At 29.0% G+C, this 26,600-nt stretch overlaps 2 protein-coding genes across 4 annotated transcripts in view; both read left to right on the top strand.

Annotated features, from left to right (window-relative positions):
• The first annotated feature begins 38 nt into the window (after nt 1-38).
• On the top strand, nt 39-18,133 carry LOC130801450 (cellulose synthase-like protein G3). 2 transcript variants are annotated; one of them, XM_057665311.1, is made up of 6 exons: nt 39-727; nt 6,292-6,438; nt 7,585-7,710; nt 8,904-9,347; nt 10,623-10,970; nt 17,392-18,133. In XM_057665311.1, exons 1-6 carry the CDS (start codon nt 137-139, stop codon nt 17,947-17,949), a joined length of 2,214 nt encoding a protein of 737 aa, XP_057521294.1. In that variant the 5' UTR covers nt 39-136; the 3' UTR covers nt 17,950-18,133. The 2 variants fall into 2 exon arrangements, with proteins under 2 accessions (XP_057521294.1, XP_057521293.1); XM_057665310.1 differs by having other exon boundaries at nt 43-727; nt 6,289-6,438.
• A 2,607-nt stretch (nt 18,134-20,740) lies between these two features.
• LOC130801453 (cellulose synthase-like protein G3) overlaps nt 20,741-26,600 on the top strand; it is a 15,995-nt gene continuing 10,135 nt past the window's right edge. Inside the window, exon 1 of one of the 2 annotated variants that reach the window (XM_057665315.1) lies at nt 20,741-21,729. In XM_057665315.1, the coding sequence (XP_057521298.1) occupies nt 21,139-21,729 (591 nt within the window). In that variant the 5' untranslated portion in view covers nt 20,741-21,138. The remainder of the gene's footprint in view (nt 21,730-26,600) is intronic. The other variant, XM_057665314.1, reaches the window with a different exon arrangement.

Consider the following 26,600-nt stretch of genomic DNA (forward strand, 5'->3'; position numbering starts at 1 on the left):
TGTGTAACTATTAAAAAATAAAATAGACAGAAGTTAGATAATGTGGTGGTGCTACTTGCTAGCTAGCTAGTGGTACTTATACAAGCCTAGATACCACAATTAATTGCACAATTCACTTCAAAATACAAAAACAACTATGGAGGGTCCAAACAAGACCAAAAGTCCACTTCTCCATACTCAAAATATCCTCCCTCAAACCACCTTCAACCGCATATACATGGTGGTTCACGCAACCGCCTTAACATTCCTTCTTTACCGCCATACTCATACCCTCTTTAACTCCCCGTCCTTTTCTTCCTTCCTCCTCTTCATCTCCGACATCATCCTCGGCTTCTACTGGGCCAGCACACAATCTTTCCTCTTCCGCCCTATTCGCCGCCGTGAGTTCCCCGGAAATCTCAAAACCGTAATCTCGAAAGAAGGAAAGGAGTATCCTGCCTTGGATATATTTATATGTACGGCTGATCCTTATAAGGAGCCGCCGATGGGGACGGTGAACACGGCGTTGTCGGTTATGGCTTACGATTATCCGCCGGAAAAATTATCTATTTATGTATCGGATGATGGTGGGTCCCAACTTACTCTGTTTGCGTTAATGGAAGCGGCTAAGTTCGCTCGTCATTGGTTGCCGTTCTGTAGGGAAAATAATGTAATGGATAGGTGCCCTGAAGCTTACTTTAATAGTGTATTTTACGCTAATCGTTCTCTCGAGGCTGATAATATGAAGGTCAGTATTTTTTACATACATACAAATTTTATTATTATTATTATTATTATTATTATTATTGTTGTTTTTAATTAAATCGACCAAGTTTTTAACACTATTTGATTTACAAACATATAATTTATCGCATGAATCGAAGAAAATGTATAATATTATATGACCGTTCATTGGCATGGTATAATTAATTGGAAGGACTTTTATCATCGAAGCGGCTTAAAACATCATGAGTTCGAACAATAAACATCAATTTAACATACTAAGTTAATTTTTCTTGACTCGAGCCATGACCATGCCAACCCATATTTAAATACGCCATTTTTATTAATAGTTTTTTTAAAATAAGTTTTAGAATTATTTTTTTTCATTTTCGTTCACTACAACATAAAATACGTTTTATTTACATATTAATAGTTTTACAAGGATATTTACCATGAAACTAAAAGTCCATAAATTTAAAAATCAAACAAATTAAATATAAAAATGCAAGTACTCCTAAATTTTGAGACTAATGTAATTCATATAACTGACTTAAAGATAAAATATATATTACAATAATTAACAAATTGTTTTTTATAAATTTAGAAGTAGACCGGTGAAAATATTGATGGTCAGAGTTAAATCCTTATTACTCCATCCAATTCAAAGTTTATGACTCATTTGTTTTTATGCGTTTGTCGATGTATTAGTTCAATACTTCAATCTATATGTTTGAATGTTAGCTTTGACACTGGCTTTTTTTGTTGGCTTTGGTTTTTTAGTTATTGGTTTTTCAAAATATAAAAGCCACTCCATTTAGATTTTTTTTTTGGTTTTTGCTTCTTAACCCATTTCTTTCTAATGAATAGCCAATAGTTAATATCTCAATTGTAATATTCCAAATTTAACTTTAAAAATGATTGATAGACTACTCATATAAACAAGGTGCATCTTCTTTTTTAGGGAGCTTATTTACTAAGAACTGCATAGTGTGTACTTGGTGGAGAGTAATCTCAGGATGAGTGACCTTCTGAGAAGTTATCCTACGTGTGCATGAGTGAGGTCAAAGTGCGCTAGAGAGACTTACGTTGGTCTGTGAGGCCAGTCTGCACTCTTTATCGGTAGTTACCGGCGGTCCGAAGGGCCAGGGTGTTACAAATGGTGTAAGAGAAACCCTGTGACCGTGACTGATCATGTGTTCAGTGCACCTTGCAACCATGACTGATCAATATACAAAACATCTCTATAAATATCTAACTTTTTCAGTTAACTTAAAAGGCAATATTTCTAAATGTGTAGAATTACAAATTATAAAAATATTAATATTAATAACTTTCACGTTAAAGACGAATCAAATAAGATTCCACGTGATTATAATCAAACTTATAGCTTAAAAATTAAATATTACAAATAAAATATAAATCACCAAAAAAAGCAAATAAAAGAGTAAGTCTTAATTGGAGGATCAATATATATACCTATCTTATCTTCTGAATACTGATGATCAGTACACTACGGCTCATACTCTTAAGACTTTATCTTTGGTATCAGATTTTTTAAGAAATGGACAATTTTGGAATTCAGTATACCAGTCCAATTCACGTGGAACTAATAATAGCATATTAGCATATAGCAGTTGGGATGCGAGATTACCATTTTTCTAAGAGCCGAAATTTAAGTGTCATATGTAAAAAATTTTTATTTTGCATATTATTTATTATAATAAATTTATTTTATTAGTAAATATAATATAAAATTTTATATGATTGATCAACTCACACCCTTTTAAAGATCCTTCTAATTCTCCTTAACCCCTATCCAAATAAATAATTCAAAATGAATAAGAAACTGAAAATGAAAATGAGTACTCTATATCAATATCTCAACTTGAGGTGGGGCTAGTAAGAAAATTGCTATTGGAGGGAGTATATATGTTATCTTTCACGATGGGTTTCTTGACATTGAATATTATGTATACACTTTTTCTGTTTTAAAATACTTACAATATTTCCTTTTTCATGTAGTTCAACGCAATAATTCAATCTTAATATAAAATTATAAAATTTTGATATTAATAATCATTACATCAAGACAAATCAAACAAGATATCACTTGATTATGTTTTAACTTTTAGATTACAAATTAATCACAAATTAAGAGAGATAAGTAAATAGTGCTTATATTTTCAATACTGCAATTATATTGGAACGGAGAAAATATATGACAAAATGCTATACTATGTTGGTTAAACTTTTCCCAGAATATGTTTTAAAAAAAAACAATAATAATATCAACCGCAGGAAAAGAATTCTATACATACATATTGTCTCCGTCGGCCAAAGTAAAAGAAGCACTTGAAACATATCAAATACTTCCTCCGTTTCATAATACTTGCTACATTTTCTATTTTTGGCAATTTCATATTACTTGCTACATTTCCTTTTTTAGTAATAAAACAATCATTTAAAGTTCTACCTACTCTTATTTTTATCTTACTCTATACTTTATACTCTATAATAAAAACTATATTATACTCTATAAAGTAACCTAACAACCTATTTTTCCTTTTTCTTTTTCAATTAACAATAATAAAATACTATACTCTATAAAGTAAACAATTAGCTACAGTGTAAGTCAATCTCTTTTCTTAATACCCGTGCCCATGCAAATATAGCAACTAAAATGGAACGGAGCAAGTATTTGACATACTTTCGATTGCTTTGTTTTTCCTACAATATTTATCTTATGGGAACGATATAAAATTTTTTCCCTATCTGCATAAAATTGATGTTATTTTATTTTTAAGGGAAAAAAAAAATCCGTGTTGCATCATGACCAGATTGACCACTACCAAAGACACATGGCAAAAAATAATCACTCATCAAACTTTATAATTTTTATTTAATAAAAGGACCATTTTAGTATCCCGCATAAAGGTCTTGAAAGATGCGGACAAATCATATCCATTTTCCCGGAGGGGGTAAACAGAGATGCGCGCAGTCAAGAAACCATCCAATTGATACCTATGCCCATTAAGTGTCGAACCCCAAACCTTCTGCTCCACATGCAGATGCTTTATCCATTGAGTCACAAGCGCTTTTAGTTGAGGTCTTGAAATATGTTATATATTCTAACATGTCTCCTTACACAAGAAGTCCTTAGGCCAGAAGTGTGCATGTAGCACAGGATTTTCTCATACCTAACGCTAAAATCCACTTTAAATGAGGAGAGATTGAAATTTAAATTTGTGATTACTGGTCACATTATCTTTAACACCATGTCAAGGAACTAAAGTTTACAACAAGTTTAAAAAATGAAAAATACATAAGATTTTAAGATAAACATAGTTCAATTAACAATAATCGAGATAGCGTGAGGAAGATAGTGTCCTTCGAACAAAGTTTTTTTTTTTTTAATGCTTTTGTGTATTTTTGTGTTCTTCGATTATGTTTCATTATTTTGATGGCCAATAACTTTAGGGAGTTACTAAATTTCGCCACCCCCTTTTCATTTTATCGCCACCCCTCCCACGAAATTACGTATTTGCCCCTGAAGTTTAAAAAATTACAAAATTGTCACTCCTTACAAATTTCTTATTTATAATAATAATAATAATAATAATAATAATAATTAACTTTTTATATTCTTAAAAAAGAATATAAATAAAATTAATAATAATAACATTAATAATAATAATAATAATAATAATAATAATAATAATAATAATAACAACAACAACAATAATAAAATTAAAATTAATAATTATTATTCAAAAAAAAAAAATTGAGTCGCCCAAAATTGGGCGATTGAACCATGGTTCAGTCGCCCAATTTTGGGCGACTCAATTTTTTTTTTCTTTTTGGAAAATAATAATAATAATAATAATAATAATAATAATAATTTATAGATTAATGTGGCCTATTAGCTTAGTTGGTTAGAGTGTTGTATTAATAATATAAAGGTCATAGGTTCAAGACCTGCACAAGTCATTATTAATTTTTTATCTTATTGATAAAAAATTAATAATTATTAAATAATGGCTTATGCAGGTCTCGAACCTGTGACCTTTATGTTATTAGTACAACTGAGCTAATAGGCCACATTAATCTATAAATTATTATTATTAGTATTAGTATTTTTTTTTATTATTATTATTATTTTCCAAAAAGAAAAAATAAAAAAATTGAGTCGCCCAAAATTGGGCGACTGAACCGGGGTCCAGTCGTCCGGTTCTGGGCGACTCAATTTTTTTTTTTTTGAATAATAATTATTAATTTTAATTTTATTATTGTTGTTGTTATTATTATTATTATTATTATTATTATTATTAATTTTATTTATATTCTTTTTGAAGAATATAAAAAAGTTAATTATTATTATTATTATTGTTATTGATATAATAATAATAATAATAATAATAATAATAATAATAATTATTATTATTATTATTATTATTATTATTATTATTATTATAAATAAGAAATTGAAATGAATGGCAAAATTGTAATTTTTTAAAAATCAGAGGCAAATTCGTAATTTCATTTGAAAGAGGGGTGGCGATAAAATGAAAAGGGTGGCGAAATTTAAGGATCGGTAACTTTAATGTACGCCTAACTGTTACATCATACAAGTACGACATGTTATGATAATGTTTCATCTTGAAATCATAGAATTAAATAACTCTAGATTCTAAGATTCTAAGATTTTACTAAAGTTTTATTACAGTGAGAAACTTTTGTATGGACTTGGTGCATATTAAAATAGTATATATTAAGTTTTAATATTTTTATTTCTACTCTCTTCATTTTCTTTACTTTTTATTGGATGCTTTAAGGTAACTAGAAAAAAAACGTTTTGAAAAAATTAATTTAATTTTATTTTAAAAAAAATTTTAATTTTAATTTAATTTTTTTATTTTAATTTTTTATATTTTAAAATTTTTTATTTCTTACTTTTTTTATTTTAAAATTTTAAAATTTTTTATTTTTTAAATTTTAATTTTAATTTTTAATTTTATTTTTTTAAAAATTTTTAAATTTGTTAAGAGTGGAATGGAGTGGAGTGTAAGAGTATATGAGTAGGGTAGAGTAGAGTGGAGTGGAATGGGGTGAAGTGTAAGAGTATAAAAGTGGAGTGAAGGGGAATGTAAATGTTGATTCACACTAATATTAGTATGAGACTAAATCCATACTAGACTTTTTATATTATAGTATACTCTAAGATTTTAAAAGCCTCACTCGAAATATCAAATATAGGGATAAAAAGCAATAGAATGCTATTTTTAGTTATATTCAAATTCAATTTTGTACACTCTAAGATATAGAATCGATTTACTATTTCTATTCATATTCAAATTAAATATCGTCTTTTCTAGTTATCGAATAACAAGCTAAGATCTTTCGTGTAAGCATCTAAACATTGATTGCTAAACGTCAGCAACAATTGAATAGTAAAATCATGTTTAAGCACAAAATTGACGGTGTATACAAATTTGTTACTCCTATTTTAAACAAAGAGAATGTTTTCGATTCATCCTTGTAATGACAAGTATCAATTTTTCTAATTAGTATGTGTTATTTTGCTTACAGAAGATGTACGAGAGCATGAAAGTTAGAGTTGAAGATGCCTTAGAAAGAGGAAGAGTCGAGGAGGCTCATATTGATGTAGAAATGCAACAAATTTTTGCCAAATGGACTACATTTAATTTTACTCCTCAAATTCATCCTACAATTATTGAGGTACAAGAATTTTCCCTTTGACTCTCGAGATGCAACTAAGTACAAATTTGATTAGACCATATATATATATATATATATATATATATATATATATATATATATATATATATATATATATATATATATCATTATTTTAATTAATCTAACGACTCATTTGGTAGGTGGTAATAAATGGTAGTAATGAGAATGAAAAACTAGTGTAATTTTGGATGAAAAATCTATTTGTTACCTTGATGGTCATGCTTGTCCAACTTCAATCATCTCATTTTCTTCATGAAATTTGTGAACAAAAAAATTTTTTTGTGCTTAAAATTTCATTACCATAGGAATGATATGAAACTTTGGATAAAATTTTATACTATAAATCATTCTCATTACCACCATTTAATACTACTAATCAAACGGGTCGTAAAAATATTATAATACTTCTAATAATGAATGATATATGATCTTCTATTTACTATTATTGTCTCATTTGATTTATGTACATTTATTTATACACGTATTTAATCATAAATATCTCAAATTGATGTTAATAAAATTTATATCGATATTAATAAAATAAAATTTCATTTAACTATTATTTAACTTAAAAATTATAAATAAAATACAAATTAAGAATGATCGATAAATAATATCAAAAATGAAATAGGACCATAACAGTGAATATTTAATTGGAGGGAGTATTAAAGATAAGATATGTTAGTGTGTAAGACCATTCCAACTTATGTGGTTGTAATTTAGTTGTACTTCTAGCCACTAGAGCTCACAAATAATTCGTTAAATATTTTTTTACATAGATGTCAATCTGATGGAAAATGATTTACCAGTTGAGAGAAATTGATTTTTGAAAAAGAAAAATGTAATGCCAAAGCTGTAATTACAAATAGATTGAGTTCGACTATTTGAATCACTATATTAATTTTAATGGTCGCTTAAATGCATCACTATGGATCACTGAGTATAGGAAACGCTATCACGATAATAGATTTTTAATTTATGATCAAGTATAATGACTAAGTTTTACTGAACTAATTGTCACTAATCTACCGTGCACCTTCTTCTTTTATTTCGACTTTAGACGAACAATATTAATTTTTTATTATAATAATAATTTAACCATTATAAAAAAAAATGGTGTTTCAGGTGTTATTGGCTTCTTTGAAGGACAGAGACGTAAGTGGGGAAGTGATGCCTAACTTGATATATACATCTAGAGAAAAAAGCAAAGCCCATCACCATCGCTTCAAAGCTGGTGCCCTCAATGCTTTGGTAAGTATCTATCCTTAGTCCTTCATGAAGAATTTTATTCATCATAAAGATTTTTTAAATTTTCATTTTCATTCACAAAACATAATATATTTCTAGTGCAAAATGTGTAGTGAAATTTAATTAAAGGAAAAATTATCGTAAATAATACAATTTTTTGTTAATTTTTTTACAATAATATCAACTATTGATTAACCATGAATAATACCAACTTAGGGGGTTATTTTCTTAGAATAATATCAACTTTAGTTTATTAACTGATTTATCATTTTTTTTGTCTTATAATTACCTATAGTTTGATTTTTAACATGTTAAGGATCTTCTAGGAAAAAACTTTTTAAGTTGGTATTGTTCATGGTTAATTAAAAGTTCGTATTTTTGTAGGGAAATAAGCAAAATTTTGTATTATTCCTGGTAATTTTTTCTTAATTAAATGCCATTAGTTTAAGTTTCTAATGATATAAGTACTAGATTTAGAGATATTTAATATTAGACCTTTTAACAACATAGTAACAATCACGCTAAAACTTTTCATGGCAAGGAGCTAATAATATTTCTCATAAATGTCATTATAGACTATAATAACAATTACATTTATCACTAAAGGTTAAATAAAGTGTCATTAAATGACTTTGTACTAAAATTTAATATAAAAACCAATAATTATTATAATAAAAATATAAATCAGCAACATTTTTTAATGTCACGAAATCATATATAGTTGAAAGTTATTAATTTTATTGTATGGTTTTTAATTAGTTGTATTAAATCATCCACGTTATTATCTGATTTATGTTGCTACTATATTTTATTGTTTTCGTAGCAATGTATTCTTAGAGTTGGTACATGTACAAAGGCAACCTGTTCCATCCAACGACCAACTTGCTCTAATGTCTAATCTAATCATGCATGTAATATCTCATTTACCTTACAATTATATGGATATGAAATCATATACGTTCACTTTATCCCATCCCTGTACTTATAATTTTTTTCCTCTAATCTACACACTTTTATATCTAAAATTTGTCTCTTTTCACAAACAATCCCAAAGAACATTACAATATGTGACAAATTGTAAATGTAAAATAAAAATTAGTACGGAGGATGATATACAATATTATTTTATAAATATAATAATTTAATGAGACAGACGAGTATATCTTGACTTTGTTATTTTTGTTTGATGGTTGAAGGTTCGTATATCGGCAATAATGACAAATGCACCAATAGTTTTAACCTTGGATTGTGACATGTATTCTAACGATCCGCAAACTGTTAAGCGGGCTTTATGTTATTTCTTTGATCCTGAGATTCTACCAACAATGGCATACGTTCAGTTTCCTCAAATATTTCATGGGCTCAACAGAGGAGATATTTATTTTAGTGAACATAAACGTCTTTTCCAAATCCATCCAATGGGAATGGATGGGCTTTTAGGCCCTAATTATGTGGGAACTGGTTGCTTCTTTCAACGTCGAGCTTTCTTTGGAGGCCCGTCAACTTATATTCAGCCCGAATGTCCGGAACTTTGCCCTGATCATGTAGTAAAGAAGCCCATTGGGTCACAAGAGATCCTCGAATTGGCCCACTCTGTGGCTGCTAGTCACTACGAGAACCACAAAGGGTGGGGATCAACGGTGAGTCTTTTTTATTTCTTTGTATTGATCTATAAGTACGAGTAATTGAAAAAAATAAGGATCTGTTTGATATAAAGGTATTCGGTAAGTAATAATTGTTAGTTATTGGCTAATTATTAGAGGATAAAAAGCTAAAAGTCAAAGAAAAAAGCTACTCTTGGTAATTTTTAGTTTTATCTTAAAAGTTATTTTTTCAACTTGCTTTAAAGCTATTTTGTGAAGAAGGTCTCTAATAGCTTATAAAGCGTGCACACCATTTTCAATTTATCGATGTGGGATAACTCATCCCAACACCCCCCCTCACATGCGAACCCCCGTCAAGTTCGCATGTGAGAGTAATCAATTAGGGTAGGAACGCCATTCTTTTCGAACCTACCATTTTTAAATTATTGATCGAACCATCGGCTCTGATACCATGTTAAATTAGGCTGGACTTATTGTGAATGTCAGCATATTAACGGGGGACACAAGTGCACACATTTCATAAGCCAAAGAGATCATACCATCCCAAAACCATATGGCAATGGGAAGAAGGTCTCTAATAGCTTATAAAGCGTGCACACCATTTTCAATTTATCGATGTGGGATAACTTATCCCAACATATTTACCACAGTTTTTATTGTTTAATAAATCAAAAATTCAAAAATTAAAATCAATAAAAAAATTCATTTACCAAACGGATCCTAATATTACAACTCAATATAGTGGTTATTGACATTTGATTTTACATGCTAATTTAAATTTATCATCTAATGTTAATATATAAACACAATTAAATTAATCCACTCTTCATGCTAACTTATGAACGGCGACTCAAAAATATAGTACCTTTCCAAATTTGAAAAATAATATTTCATCTTACGATTTCTTCAACTTAATTTTATGTACACTTACTTTTCTTTTGTGAGATGTAAATTGCAACAATTGATTTCTAAACTATTTACACATAAAGCAAGTAATTAATGTATTTGTTGAAGAATGATCTTGTTTCAGTTGGAGCAAGTATCATCTTCTCCAGGCAAGCACTTAGGCTGTTAGGTCTCCCCTCCCTTAACCTACATAAATTAAAAATATAATTTATTCATCAGAAATTCTTGAATGAGACGGTTATATGGTGAGATCACCTCTATTGGATTGACCCATGTAGCTATGTACATTTAGTGCATTAAGTGATCATTTACCATTTTAAAGTAATTAATTAGAAAAATAAATTAATCTCATACAAGACGAACTGTGTATTTATTTATTTATTTATTATGTGTTTCATTGAAAAGATGGGCTTCTATTATGGATCGTTGGTGGAGGACTATTATACGGGTTACCGGTTGCAGTGTGAAGGATGGAAGGGTGTGTTTTGCTACCCAGAAAGGCCAGCTTTCTTGGGGGATTCACCCATAACATTGATTGATCTGCTTAGCCAATCCAAAAGGTGGATGAATGGGCTTCTTGATGTTCTTTGCTCAAGATATAGCACTTTAACATTTGGGCTTCAAAGATTGGGCCTACTCATGAGCTTTGCTTATACTTATTATGCTATTTGGCCCATTCTTTGCATCCCAATAACAGTTTATGCCTTCCTTCCTCAACTTGCCCTCCTAAGTGGAATTTCCATCTTCCCTAAGGTACGATTTTTCTAACTTAAATTATACATTTAAGATTCATTAATGTTTGATATAAATAACAATAAACTGTTAAAATTATTATGAAAACGCTGATGGGATTGGGAATAACTTGTTGTGCATTAACTGATTTATATAACAAATTGTTTCACCTAATAATTGATTTGACCATTTATTGCATCTAAATAAGTGAAAATTATCTAACAAACTATTTTACAGAACATCCAATAATATGTGTCTATTTATTTTTTAGTGGACTAAATTGCGACAAAATAATGACTCTAGAAATAAAATGTCACGAGGCTCACAGTTCAAGCAACGGTGTATCCATGATATTCTTATAGTGTGGGTCGTGCTGAACCACCTTACTTATCATTTTTGTGTGTTGTATGTTACACTTTCTGACTTTCAATATTAATAAGATTTTTAATCAAATAATCAGATCATGGTCTAAGCAAGTCTGAGCTTAGATTCCCATCGAGTTAATAATGAGGTATAATTAGAGAAAATAAACTGCAATAAGGGTATAAAACCAAACTTTATCATAACATAATCAGGGTATAAAACCAAACTTTTCATCACTTTGTTTTTGCAGAAAACTTTATAACCGAAATGTCAACACATGTTCAATAAATTGAATTTACAAACTCCTACTAAAGCTGAACATCCTCCGTAGCAGAAACAACACCCATATGAGCTAAAAATTCAAGAAACCGCTTGGGTGGTAACGCCTTGGGAAAGCGGATCCGCAATCATAGAGTTTGTACCAAAAATATGTGTAATTGACAATTCTTTACCCTAAACTCTTTCCTTTACAACCAAGAATTTGAGAACCACAAACTTAGACTTCCTCGAACTCTTATTATTGTTAGAAAATTTCACAGTGGAATCGTTGTCACAAAATTACTTAAGTGCTCTTTGTATAGAATCCACTATACGCAGCCTCGTGACAAGATTTTGAAAAATTGAAGTTAATATACTTAATGATCTCGAGCTTATTTGACCTTCTATATGTGAGCATATATGTCTTTGTCCTCTGTATTTACTATAAGACACTTTTAACTGCTCTCCAATGTTCTAATCCTGGATTACTTAAATAATAACGTCACAACATCCCTTTTATGTATGCTATATTTGGAACGAGTGCAAACTTGAGCATACATCAAACTCCTTATTGCCGAAGCATAAGGAATACTTTCCATTTTCTTTTTCTCAAATCCATTCTTGGGGCACTAATTAAGACCGAATATGTCTCCCTTAGCCACAGGGGTATCTCCTGGTTTGCAGTTTTGCATGCCGTACCTTTTTAATACTTTTTCGATATAACTCTCTTGTGATAATCCAAGAATACCTCGAGAACGATCTTGATGTATTTTAATACCTAATACAAAAGAGGCGTCACCAAGATCTTTCATCTCAAAATTTTTTGATAAAAATTCTTAGTTTCACGCAAAAAGCCTATACCGTTGCTGGCAAGCAATATGTCATCAACATACAAAACCAGATTAATGTATTTCCTTCCACTAAACTTGTGTTAAATGCGTTCATCAAGCAAATTCATCTTGAAACCAAATGAGAGAATCACTTTATGAAACTTCAAATACCATTGACGAGACGCCTGCTTGAGTCCATAGATGGATTTCTTAAGTTTACAAACCATTTTCTTGGGTCACCCATCGCAAAGTTTTCAAGTTGTTTCATATAAATTGTCTAATCAATATTACCATTGAGAAACGCTGTCTTTACATCCATCTGATGTTACTCAAGGTCAAAATATGTTACTGATGCCATAATCATCCTTAAAGAGTCTTTTAAAGAAACTGGAGAGAAAGTCTCTTTGTAATCAGTGCCTTCCTTTTGTGTTTTAAATATCCATTTATTACCAATAGGTTTTATAACTTCTGGCAATGCGACGAGATCTCAAACATCATTGTCCTTCATGGATTGCATTTCCTCATTCATGGCTTCAAGCTATTGTTGAGAATTTGCACTTTCCATAGCTTGATAAAAGTCGAACTCGTCTTTTTCGGCATCTATCCGGTCTGAAGAAGTAGAACTTTCATGTTCTTGAAGATATGCAATGTAATAATCTGGCAATGCACTTCATCTCTCTCTAGTAGGCCTTCTTAATGGCACAACTTCTTGAGGAGCAAGAGTTTGTTCTCCTGGAGGTTCTACATCAACATTGTTTTGAACTGCATCATAAGTAATGTCCGATGTGGGAATCGATTCAATACCAATGACATCTGTAGGAATAATAATAATACTCTCTTCTTCAAAAATAATGTTTCTAACTGTATCTCCCTCCACGAAATCGACATCCTCACGAAACTTAGCATTTAAAAAATATGATTTAGCTTTAGGATCATAAAACTTAAACCCCCTTGACTTTTCAGAGTATCCAACAAAATAACAACTAACTGTTCTGGAATCCAATTTCTTTTCATTACGCCTGTAAGGTCGTGCCTTAGTTGGACTTCCCTAAATATGAAAATGATTTAGACACGGCTTTTTGCCAGTCCACAGTTCATATGGGGTCTTATTATTAGTTGCTTTTGTTGGTACTCTATTAAGAATATAAGCTGCAGTCTTAAGTGCTTCTCCCGGGAGTGACTCTGGTTAGGTAGAATGACTAATCATGCTCCTTACCATTTCCTTAAGAGTCCTATTTCGTCTCTCAGCAACACCATTCATAGTTGGAGTACTTGGCATGGTGTACTGAGGAACAATACCACATTGCTCCAGGAATTTAGCAAAAGGCCCTGAACGTTGTTCACCTGAACCATCATAACGACCATAGTATTCACCCCCACGATCAGATCTGACGGCTTTAATCCTTTTATTAAGTTGATTTTCAACTTCAGCCTTATAATTTTTGAAGATGTCTAGTGATTGAGTCTTTTCATTAATGAGATATATATAGCCATTTGAATAATCGTCTATGAACGTGATAAAAATATAGTTGTTCATTCCAAGAAGGACTTGGAAATGGACCACAAATATCTGTGTGAATAAGTTCTAAGACATGTAAAGACCTATTGGCATATCTCCTTTCATTGGTTTGTTTTCCCTTAATACATTCAACACACATGAAAATTAAAGATCCTAAAATTCCATCAGACACAAGCCTTTCCATTCTCCTTTGGGAGATATGGCCTAATCTCTTGTGCCATAATGATGTTGAATTTTCATTAGTTGCATTTCTTTTTATTACTCACGAAGATAATTGCAAGGATTCATTATATGAAGCAATAGATACAATTGCATATAGATTATCATTTAACAATAAAGAGCTAGAACTAACCAACTTTGAATCATGAAACAAAATCAAAAATTTCATTTTCAAATGAACAAGAATAACCAAATTTTTTCAAAGTAGAAAATGAAATCAAATTTCATCGAAAAGACGAAATATTAAATGTTTCATTAAGATCCAAATAAAATCCAGTCTTTAACAATGATCTAACCTTTCCAATTGCTTCTACTTCAACCGTATTGCCATCTCTCACATAAATGTACCTTTCACCATCATTTGGTTTTTGGCAACTCAGACAACCATGCAAAGACTCACACATGTGAGTAGTTGCACCAGAATCTATACCTACCATGTGTGTCTAGGCACCAAAACCAAATTATCCTCTAAACAAACCAAACTAAGAAGCATACCTTTCTTAGCACGCCAAGCGTAGTAATTGTTGCATTGCTTCTTCCTGTGATTAGGATTTCCACAAAAGAAACAACCCTTATTTTCAACATTGGCGGATTTATCCTTTTGTTGTTTCTTTTGAGAATCCTTATCTGCGGCTTCTTTCTTTTGTGGCTTTTTCCTTTTAGATTTTGAGGTAAAGGCAAGATGAGCACTTTCAATCTTTTCTAGCTTTAACCTTTCCTCTTCTTGTACACAGTGTGAGATGAGCTCATTCAGAGACGAGGTCTCTTTCTGACAATTATAACTCACCTTAAACTGATTAAAACTTGCAGGAAGAGATATCAAAACCATGTACACTTTTAGATCCTCAGAAATTTCCAGGTTCAGTGTCTTTAGTTTTGAAGCTAGATGAGACATTTCCATTATGTACCCCTGATATTACCATTACCTTTATATCTCATTGAAATTAAGGTCGTCAAAATTGTACCAATTTCAGCCTTTTCATTTTGACAAACCTTTTTTCAATATCCGTAAGGAAAGCTTTAGCTGTAGTTATGTCATCAGACATTGTACCCCTAAATGCTTTAGAAATGACCCTTTTGAAAATCATCATACACATGCGATTGATCTCTCCTACTTTTCAAACTCCCTTTTTTGATCAGAGGTACTCAAATCAGTAACTGGTGCGGGAGAGTCAACCCTTAACGCAAGGTCGAGATCCATAAGTCCTAGAACAATCGAAAGATTTTCTTTCCATTCTTTAAAATTTGAGCCATTCAACATAGGAATTGAATTGATGTTGGAAGTAATATTAGCATGATTAAACATAGCTGACAAAGAACAAGAAAAATAAACATAATGAGCTCAAATACTTTAATTCTTAAATTAATAATAATAAGTTTAATTTAGTAACATCCCATTATAAGATGTCGATTTTTCCATTAATATTCCATCTTTGGATGAAAATACTAACTTCTTAGTGACATCATGTTGCAGTAATCTAATACCTATAATAAATAACAAGTCGATTATAAAACCTTCCTTTGGGCCGATTAAATAATCACATGTAATCCTTGTAATTATCACATGTTTATCACCACCTGAAAAAATTCACACAAGTATATTATTAGAGACCTTTTTTTGAGCTGATCGATAATAATATAATTTTTTATGAATCACCATTTACTGTTAATAATTTAATTTCAACAAAAGAAGTCACTTTGGCGACGTATTGTATCAACTAATTACCTCCGGTATATATAAAACCATACTATAATTAAACTTAAATTATTCCGAATATCCTATTTTACAATAACATTTAAAATTATCGTAATATAATGGCAATTAGAAAAACATAATTTCAAAAAGCCGTATTTCTCAAAACTTAAAAGAAATTTGATTTCCTAAATATCTCCATTAAAAGTGGATGATGAAATCATAATCCAAAAAATAGGAGCTAATAATATTAGGCAAGTCGTGGCAATTACCCAACATTAAAATGATTCCAACACCTAAAAAAAATTTCCTAAATATAGGAAACATGACCAAATAATAATAATAATAATAATAATAATAATAATAATAATAATAATAATAATAATAAGTGAATTTCCTTAATTTTGATTTTAAATAAAAAACTGATTTTCCGAAAAATAGGAAATTAATTAAAATCAATACTCCCACATACTTAACATGGATACTTGAATAAAAACGGGAACATTTATTGATGAAAAAAAAACGGTTAAGCCATATGAGAAAAAAAAACTGTATTTCCTAAAATATAGCTACTGAAAGAGGAAGCAATACCCAGAAATTTGCAACCAAAAACCAATGGAGAAATCGTAAATAAAAACTGATAATTTTAATCTGTAATATCAAAAAAAAAAAAAAACCGCAGAAGGATACGGAATTAGTAAATCATATTTCCTGAAAATTCCACAGATTTATGTTTAAAATAACATAGTGCTAGTTCTTTCCAATTTTGTAATCTAACTCTATTTGTTTTGATGTTACCTTATTATTATGCAACACTATGCTTACAGAATATAATTATGCCTCAAACCCAAATCAATCAATTAAAATCGTGCAACGTCATAAAAGTGTCGTAAAAACTTAACATAAAAAGACAATTAATACCAGGGACAAAAAATAGTGAAATCATTACTGACAAACATAATCAATTATGTTGAATTAGAAGAACAAACCAAAAAAGAATAAAACTAAACAATACCTGATACCATAGCACGGGAGATAACCTTGAAAACGAAAGCCATTAGATCTTTTAGATAAACACGTATTCCCTATGACGACCCTTAATGTTATCATTCTTAATTCCCTAATAATGAGATGGCAGGAGAAAAGGAAATATGTATAACCTAGGGACCATAACTGCTATATATATAATAACTTGTGACTGGTATTCAGCCCGTCATGAAACCAATCATAAAACGAGTCTCTACACATTTAAGGCTCACAACCTATTGATATATTTAAGCACAAACTTTTAACTTTAATTAGATTGAACTTTGGTCCACAACAAAAAGCAGTAACCGTTCCTGAATCCAAAAAGGTTGAATTTAATGAGCCAAAAAAATTAAGGTTAATTAAAAGTAGTGGAATAAAATGAACTTCCACTAGTTTAAAGAGCTTTTTAATAGAACCTAAACACATGGAAAAGACCTATACTGTATACTCTAGTCTAATAGTCTAATAATTTTTTATAAAAAAAATTGATCTTGTTAATACCGATCCATATATATGTAATGATGCACGCAGATTTCAGACCCATGGTTTCTTCTATACATATTCCTCTTCATTGGTGCATATGAAAAAGACCTCCTAGACTTTCTCCTTGAGAAAGGAACCTTTATAAGATGGTACAATTCTCAAAGAATGTGGATGATTTGCGGACTCTCAAGTTTCCTCTTCGGATGCTTAGATTACACACTTAGCTCCTTAGGAATCTCGGTTCGAGGATTCGATGTCACTAGCAAAGTACAAGACGATGAACTAAGCAAAAGATACGATCAAGGCACTTTCGAATTCGGTGTGGCTTCACCCATGTTTATACCTATGTCTATGGCTGCCCTAATCAACCTGCTTTCCTTCATTAAAGGATCATTTGGAGTAATTAGTAGAGGATTGGACAATATGGAAGGCCTAATTCTACAGATTATATTGTCTGGATTTGTCGTGATTAATTGTTGGCCACTTTATGAAGCAATGGTGTTTAGAAATGATAATGGAAGAATGCCCACTAAGATCACTCTAATTGCTGCTTTTTTAGCTTCAATTATGTGCTTGATTGTTTTAGGGCACTACTCGATCGACTGATTTCCAATTTGTTTAGCATAGGATTGTAAATGTGTATCGTACTTTTATTAGATTGCAACTATATTGGATATTGAAAAAAAAAATAAATGTAATGATCAATTATATATAAACAACATTTATTTACAAAATATAAGAGATTTTATTTAAACATACAAATTAAATAACATCATCATCATTATACCAAGTATATCCCATTCATAATAAAATTATAATTAGGGTCAGGGAAGGGAAAAAAGACGGCAATACATACTCATTAAAAAGAGTGAGGTCTGAGAGTTCCTCAGCTCTAGAAAGATTTTATTTTGCATTAGTTGCACTTTTAATTATTTCTTAAATCGGCTCTAATTAATATCTATAGCTATTTTATTCTCAATTTCTTTTTATTTGTAGCAATTTCAAAAACATACACGCCAAATGTATATTTTTCAACTGCTAATTAGTCTACTTTTGGATAAGAAAACATTATACTTTTATGAAGTTATTATTCCAAATATGATTTAAAAATAAAATTACACATGACTATAATTTTTCTTAAATATAAATAACTAAAATTTATCAAAATAAATCTTATATGAAGCATAAAATAAATAAATAGTGTTGCATGCAATTATTAAAAAAAGAAAAAAAGAAAAGTAAAGGTAGTTTTGTCTCGTAAATTTTAGGGTTCCTGTGCCAAGTTTCTAATATAGACCCTTACAATTTAAAGAAAAAATCAAAATACTAGTATATAATAAAAATCATTCCATTGATTACACTAATAATATTTGACTCTTTATTACTTGGTTACTCTCGAGTAAATAGTGTATGCGTGTGTTCGCAGTATTTAAAACAATAACTCAAATAAGTATAAAAACGGATTTTTAAGCCCCTCTGATATTAGGGCCCTGTGCGGTAGACCGCTTTGCACATGCTAATCGACGCTATATAATTTTAAGTCCAATAAAAAATATACCTAAACAATGAAATACGCACTCAATTCAATTTTTTTATTTATTCACTTTACTTTTTACACAGTTTTCAAAGCAAGTTTGTATCGAAGAATATCTCTAATTATACATTATGAAAAATTATAAAAAGTATATAATAAAATACTACACATAAAGTCAAATCAACAATATCTAACATGTACTTTCTCTATAATAAAAATGATTGACCTACAATATAGCTGATTGTTTACTTTATAGAGTATAATAATTTATTATTATTAATTGAAAAAGAAAAAGGAAAAATAGGTTGTTGGGAATACTTAAAGATTAAATAATGGTAGGTATAAAAGTTAAAGAGGTATAGAGTAGGATAAAAATAGGGGTGGGTAGAACTTTAAATGATTATTTTATTACTAAAAACGAAAATATAGCAACTAATATGGAATTGCCAAAAATAGTAAATGTAGCGGGTATTATGAAACAGAGATTGTATAAAATTATAAAAAAGTTGGAAGGCACACGCCTGACGCGTGTTTGAAGACCCTTTCAAATATTTTGTTTTAGCTGGTGTTCAGTAAATGTAAGGGGGCCTATCAGTAACCCGTGTTTACCACGTTAACCGGGAACTCTCTAACTTTCTACTCTCATCTTTATCCCGTCAACTTGGCAGTTGACTCGAAAGTGTCAAGACTCAAGTCAAGACCATGATAAACATAAACTAGAGAGGTTATTTTTTTAAGAGACGACTTTAAAATAAGAAGTTATATTTTTATTTTCTTTTTAATTTGTATTAACTAGATTATTTAACCTGTATATCTATTGCGTCTTTCGGAGAGATTGTCTCTCACAATAATTTGTGATAAATTAATACTTTTATTTTTGTTTTATATTATTTTTAGCTCATTGTGAAATACTCTCTCCGTCCTCTTGAAATAGTGTCATTTAACTCAAATTTCATGTAATTAATTCAAATAGTGCAATTACATAGAGACGGAGAAAGTATTATACAAAAAAATATTACTATTTAATAATAAGTATAATAAAACCGAGAAAATATTAATTTCTCGCCATTTTTATTTTGTTGTATTTTTTTTAATTTATAATATCTTTAATTTAAGTAATTTAACTTTTATCGTATAATAATAATACCATTTAGTTGTCCCAACTATAGTTTCATTTGTTATTCAAAAAACTACTATTATTTAATTTCTTATTTCTTGTGCAAAGTGCAATAATGAATGTTGCAATATAAATAATGCAATATAAATGAGAAATTTGATTAAGTTCTCTAAGTATAACAAAATTATTTTCTTCACGTTCTACATAATGAGTTGGATATTGAGCAATGTAGTTAAACTAACAGCTCATAATTTGAAATCATTCTTTATATTGTTATTTACTCTTTTTGTTCTCTAATTTTTTTTCCTTTTAAAATATTTCACTTTAAGAAAAAGAAATTTGATTACGGTTTTTGAAACAAAATATATCCATGTAAGATCTCTTTATATTCGTTTAAATATATAATTTTTTTGTAATTTTTTTTATAATTTTTTGTGATGAATATTTAGAGACATAAGAATTAACATTTACTTTGAAAACTGTGAAAAAAATAAATAAGAAGAACAAAACAACGAAGGAAGTAATTACTGTTATTGTCAGAACTTTTGTTGTTATGTAAAAAATTACAATTAAATTGTGCTTAACTTTGTATTTTTATTTCATTTTTATAAATAATTAATATTTTTGTATACTAGCTCAGATAGAAAAGCATTATGGAAATATACAAAGGATGTCGAAATGTCAAGTAATGTTTTATGGCTTTGTCACCGGTATAAAAGCATCAAATTATATTCAAAGTCTAATAACACATATAGAATTAGTCACTTAGTAGTGCACTCTAATTTTATCGTGCATTTTATCGTGAGATTATTGTAAGAAAATTACGAATAAGTTGGATTATTCTAAATAATTTTTCTAAAACAAAAAATTTAAAGTGCACAAATAAAAGGAAACGAGAAAATATCTCTATTTTTTGTAATAGCTATACTTCATCTTTTTATATTAAAATTTTTTGACTAACGTGTAACTACTAAAAAAAGACAGGATTTACTGAGTTAGATAATGTGGTGGTGCTAGTTGCTGGTTGCTGGTTGCTGGTTGCTGGTTGCTGGTTGCTAGCTGCTAGCTAGTGGTACTTATACAAGCCTAGATACCATAAGTCCATAATTAATTGCAGAATACATTTCAAAATACAAAAACAACTATGGAGGGTCCAAACAAGGCCAAAAGTCCACTTCTCCATACACAAAACATCCTCCCTCAAACCACCTTCAACCGCATATACATGGTGGTTCACGCAACCGCCTTAACATTCCTTCTTTACCACCATACTCATACCCTCTTTAACTCCCCGTCCTTTTCTTCCTTCCTCCTCTTCATCTCCGACATCATCCTCGGCTTCCACTGGGCCACCACACAATCTTTCCTCTTCCGCCCTATTCGCCGCCGTGAGTTCCCCGGAAATCTCAAAACCGTAATCTCGAAAGAAGGAACGGAGTATCCTGCCTTGGATATATTTATATGTACGGCTGATCCTTATAAGGAGCCGCCGATGGGGACGGTGAACACGGCGTTGTCGGTTATGGCTTACGATTATCCGCCGGAAAAATTATCTATTTATGTATCGGATGATGGTGGGTCCCAACTTACTCTGTTTGCGTTAGTGGAAGCGGCTAAGTTCGCTCGTCATTGGTTGCCGTTCTGTAGGGAAAATAATGTAATGGATAGGTGCCCTGAAGCTTACTTTAATAGTGTATTTTACGCTAATCGTTCTCTCGAGGCTGATAATATGAAGGTCAGTATTTTTTACTTACATACAAATTTTGTTCCGGACGTACTTCTTCCGTTCTCCAAGTACTCGCTGCATTTTGATATATTATGTGCACTATTTATCTTTTAAGCTTATTTTATACATTGCGATTAATATATAAGTAAAAATATAATCAAGTTGAATTTTATTTAAATCGTCTAATTACATATTTTAATAATATCAACTTTTTTATATTTGTATAATTCAATATGATTAAGTTTAGTATATAGACTTAGAACACACTAATATTAGTGTGGAGTTGTGGACCAATATTTATACTCTCCTCTTCCACTCCACTCTTATACTTCACTCTACTCCACTCTACTCTTAAAAAATTTTAAAAATTAAAAAAAATAAAATTTTAAAAATTAAAAATTAAAATTAAAATTTTAAAAACTAAAAATTTTAAAAATTAAAAATTTTAAAATTTAAAAAACTTTATAAAAATTAAAAATTTAAAACATTTTAAAAATTAAAATTAAAAAATGAAAATTAAAACTAAAAAAAATTTAAAAAATAAAATTAAAATTATTTTTTTCAAAAAGTTTTTTTATAGTTATTTTGAAGTATATATTAAAAAGTGAAGAGAGTCAAGTGAGTAGGAATAGGAGTGTTAAGACTTGGTTCATACTATTTTAACGTGCAACAAGTCCACACAAGAGTTTTTCATTCAACATATAAATCAACAAAATAACTATTAAAATGCTTAAAAAGTGAAATGTAGCAAGTATAATAGAACGAAGAAAGTATTAGATTGGTGACAACTATAAAAATAAGTGTCCGTAAATGTTTATGTACATACTTCATCTAATTCATAGAATATGGGACATTTATTTTTTGACACTATTTATTTATTACTTTTAATCTATATTTAGTTCTTAAACTATAAATTAAAACATAATCAAGTGAGATCTTGTTTGATTCATCTCAATACAAGGATTATTATTATCCATTTTTTATAGTATTTCGTTATGTATAATGAAAGATATTCAACATTAAATAAATGCATTGGATATTGTGAAAAAGTAAATGTCTCATTTTCTATAAATTGGAATGAGTATTTGATTGTTAATTTTGTAAATAATTGAAGATTTGCTTAAAGATGTAAATATATATTTAAAGCTATACGTATCTTCTGATGATTTTTTTTATTATACGAAAATCTTCTTAAAAAAAATATTAACGTTCTTAAAATTATACTCCTTCCTATTCATCTTAAGAGTCCTATTTGACTTTTTAAGGACTTTAAGGAGAGTCAAAAGTGGAAACCTAAGGTCAGGAAAGAGAGTGGTATTATGAGGTTTTTAATGTAAAGAAGTAAAATTAGTATGGATAATAGAGGGTATAATTGAAAATAGAATAAAGCTACTAAGGGCATAAAAGTCAAAAACCAATATCAAAAATAAAAATAGGACAATTAAAATAACTTGACCATAAAAAAAATGGGACAAATAAGCTGAATAGTTGGGAATATTGTGTATGGTTTAATATTATTTAATGTTGACAACTTGTGAAACTTTTAACCGATGAATTGTACGTACGCTTTATAATTATTTCATGAATTCAACATGTGCGAGATTTTATTCAACAAACTCTGCTACAAAAATTATCAATAAATTTTTATATTTCATTTACTTCAAGTAGTTTCATAAGTTGTTTTCCGCAAATAATTTTGTTTTTGTGGTTGATTTTTTTGGTCGTTTTAGGTTTTAGTTTTATTAGTTATTCAATAAGATATATATAGGTTTTGATAACTTTTTATTGGTTAATTTGACATATTTTTTAAAATAAACAATTAACAACTAAATATGTAGTATAAAATTGATTTAAACAAGTAACCAAAAAATCATTGCTATCATCAGCTACTAAACAAGTTAGCCAACATGGCAACATCCACACTAATTAACTAAGATCAATTGTTAGTAAGGTATTCCATCAAAAACAAAATTGTTAGTAATCCACACTAATTGTTAAGTCAACCCAACTCCTTTTATTTTTTAATGTAGAATCACAACTGAAAAAATATTCTTGTCACAACATATTGATTTATAATTGTCTGATTGTCTCCAATCATAAATTTAATTTAATTTAAATTTTTTTTTAGGTTGGATTGTTCCAACATTTTATTTTAATATAATTCCACTAGTAAAATCACATGCGAATTAAGTACTAAAGTACACTATAAAGTTGTTCTCTCTTCACAAAATCTAGTTCTAAATCAAATTTTGACCATTATGATTTGAAAATATAGTATTTTATGGTAATGAAAATTTGAAAAGAAAATATGTAAATTTTTTATCATGAAATTTTATTCCATGAAAATGAAGTACTAATTCTCATAAAACATTTAAACTACAAACTTAGTTCTAACATTAGTCTATGAATATTTTTATGACTTATTACCAAATATTAAACATTACTTCTTTTATTTTCAAATGTTCTTCCCGTTTGCTTTTTTCTCATATTTCAATGTAAACTTTGAAATCAAATGATTTTAATTGTGAGTTTTTAAAAATTTCTAAAAAGTTGATATTTAGAAAATATATATTGAAACGAATCTAACAAGATCCCACATGAATAAATTATTTCTTATAGATCTATAAGAAATCATAGTCAAAGTTTGACACTAAAATTTTAAAATTTTATTTTAGAAGAACATATGAAAATGGAGGGTGTTTGAGAACAATTTGTTATAAATTAATCTTTTTTAAAAGTTTATAAAAGCTTATTTTAATAAACAAGAATTATAAGCAATGGGAAAACATAATTAAGACTGAATGGGTAGTCGTCTTTTAAATTATTTTCTTTAATATATAACGATTAACATGTACTGATAATATAACTACTTCAAAGATAGAATTATTATTTTATAATAACTAATTTATTATTTTCTTAAATATAAAAGTAGGCTGCTCATATAAATTCATATATAATGAGAATAACTCTTATCACAACTATGAAAGTGAAAAAGAAAAAGATTTTCTACCTAATGAAAGTACCATATGATTTTCTAACAACTCAAAAACTTTTAATATCTATAGTCCTTACCTAGAAAAGTATACTAGTATTGTATATACCCATCTTATCTTCTGAATACTGAACATTATGGCTCGTACTCTATGATTTTTTTCATTAGGACAAGATTTTCTAAAGAAATGGACAAGTTTATATAATTCACGTGGACCGACTAATAATATAGCAGTTGGGTTGCTAGATTACCGATCCTCCCCCTACCCTACTTATTTTATACTGTTCTTATTATTTATAATATTTCTCCTTAAAAATAAAAAAATTTAATTAATATTTTTGAAACATAATTAGAAGAAATACCATCTCACTTTTCTAAGAACGGGATATACTAGGTTGGATGATGATGATGATAATGTATTTAGAGATATTGAGGTTTAAATTTTACTTTGAAAACTGTGCAAAAAGTAAACGAGAAGAACAAAAAGATTCGGAGGGAGTAAATTATATCCTTTTAGGACTCGTTTGAATTGAGTGTAAATATTTAAGAGTGTAAAAAAGTCAAAATAATAAAATAAAGATAAATAAAAATGCAAATACAATAATTGAAATAATTGTAAAAAAGATAAAATGAGAGTAAACTAAAAAATTGAATGAAAAAGGAGAATGGTCGATTTCCCTCATTTGAAAGAAGAGTATTTCTAATTGTACCCTAGGGTAAATTTATACCCAAAATAAGGATTGAATTGTAATTTTGTCCGTTTTCATTATTTTCTAACAAGTTCTTGCACCTCTTTAACAACTAAAATCCATTAATCTTCTATCTAACTAACTTTATTTTTGTACGTTGATTTTTTTTTTACATTTTTTAATATTTAATTATGTTAATCCAAACGAATGCTTAAGTTACAATATGAAAACATTTTTTTATTAATATATCAATATCTCAACTTGGAGCTGGGAGGGGCTAATAGGAATCAAAATTTCTAATTTGCTATACATTGTCGTACACGAAGGGTTTCTTGATGCCGAATATTACGTATATGACAAAATGCTATTATGTTTGTTAGCCTTTTCCCAGAATATGCTCAAAAACTAATAATACTGATGCAGGAAAATAATTCTACACATAACGTCTAGTCTACGTTAGATGACAAAGTAAAAAAATAAACACTCAAAAAAATATTGTTATGTTAAATAGTGTGATATATTAAAATATATTACTATTTCACATACTTTGATTGGTTGTTTTATATTTTCTAAAGTTATACTTCCTCCTATTTAGCTTATGTGTCCCATTTTCTTTTATGGTCAAGTCACCTTAATTGTCCCATTTTTATTTTTGGTATGGGTTTTTGACTTTTATACCCTTAGTAGCTTTATCCTATTTTCAATTATACCTTCCATTATCCATACTGATTTTCCTCCCTTACATTAAAAACCCATAATACCACTCTCTTTCCTACCCTTAGGGTCCCACTTTTGACTCTCCTTAAAATCCGTAAAAAGTCAAATGAGACTCTTAAGGTGAATAGGAGGGAGTAATAGGTAAAAGATATAAAGAAAATATTTTTTATGCATGTCAGCATAATACAATAAAATTGATATCATTTTTATTTTTTAGGAAAATACTGTGTTGCATCATGACCATTACCAAAGACACGTGGCAATAAATAATCATGATAACTCAAATTTTTAATATTTTTATTTTTAAGTAACATTATAAAAAATAAAGAAATATAGCTATTGAATAGATTTAGAGAAAATAAGACAAAAGTATTTTAAATGTTATGAATTTAGTAAGATGATTTAAAAAGAAATTAATTGCAAATTTTATAAAATTATATATATATATATATATATATATATATATATATATATACACACAC

The sequence above is a fragment of the Amaranthus tricolor genome, chromosome 15 (assembly GCF_026212465.1).
Source record: "Amaranthus tricolor cultivar Red isolate AtriRed21 chromosome 15, ASM2621246v1, whole genome shotgun sequence".
Classification (NCBI taxonomy): Eukaryota; Viridiplantae; Streptophyta; class Magnoliopsida; order Caryophyllales; family Amaranthaceae; genus Amaranthus; species Amaranthus tricolor.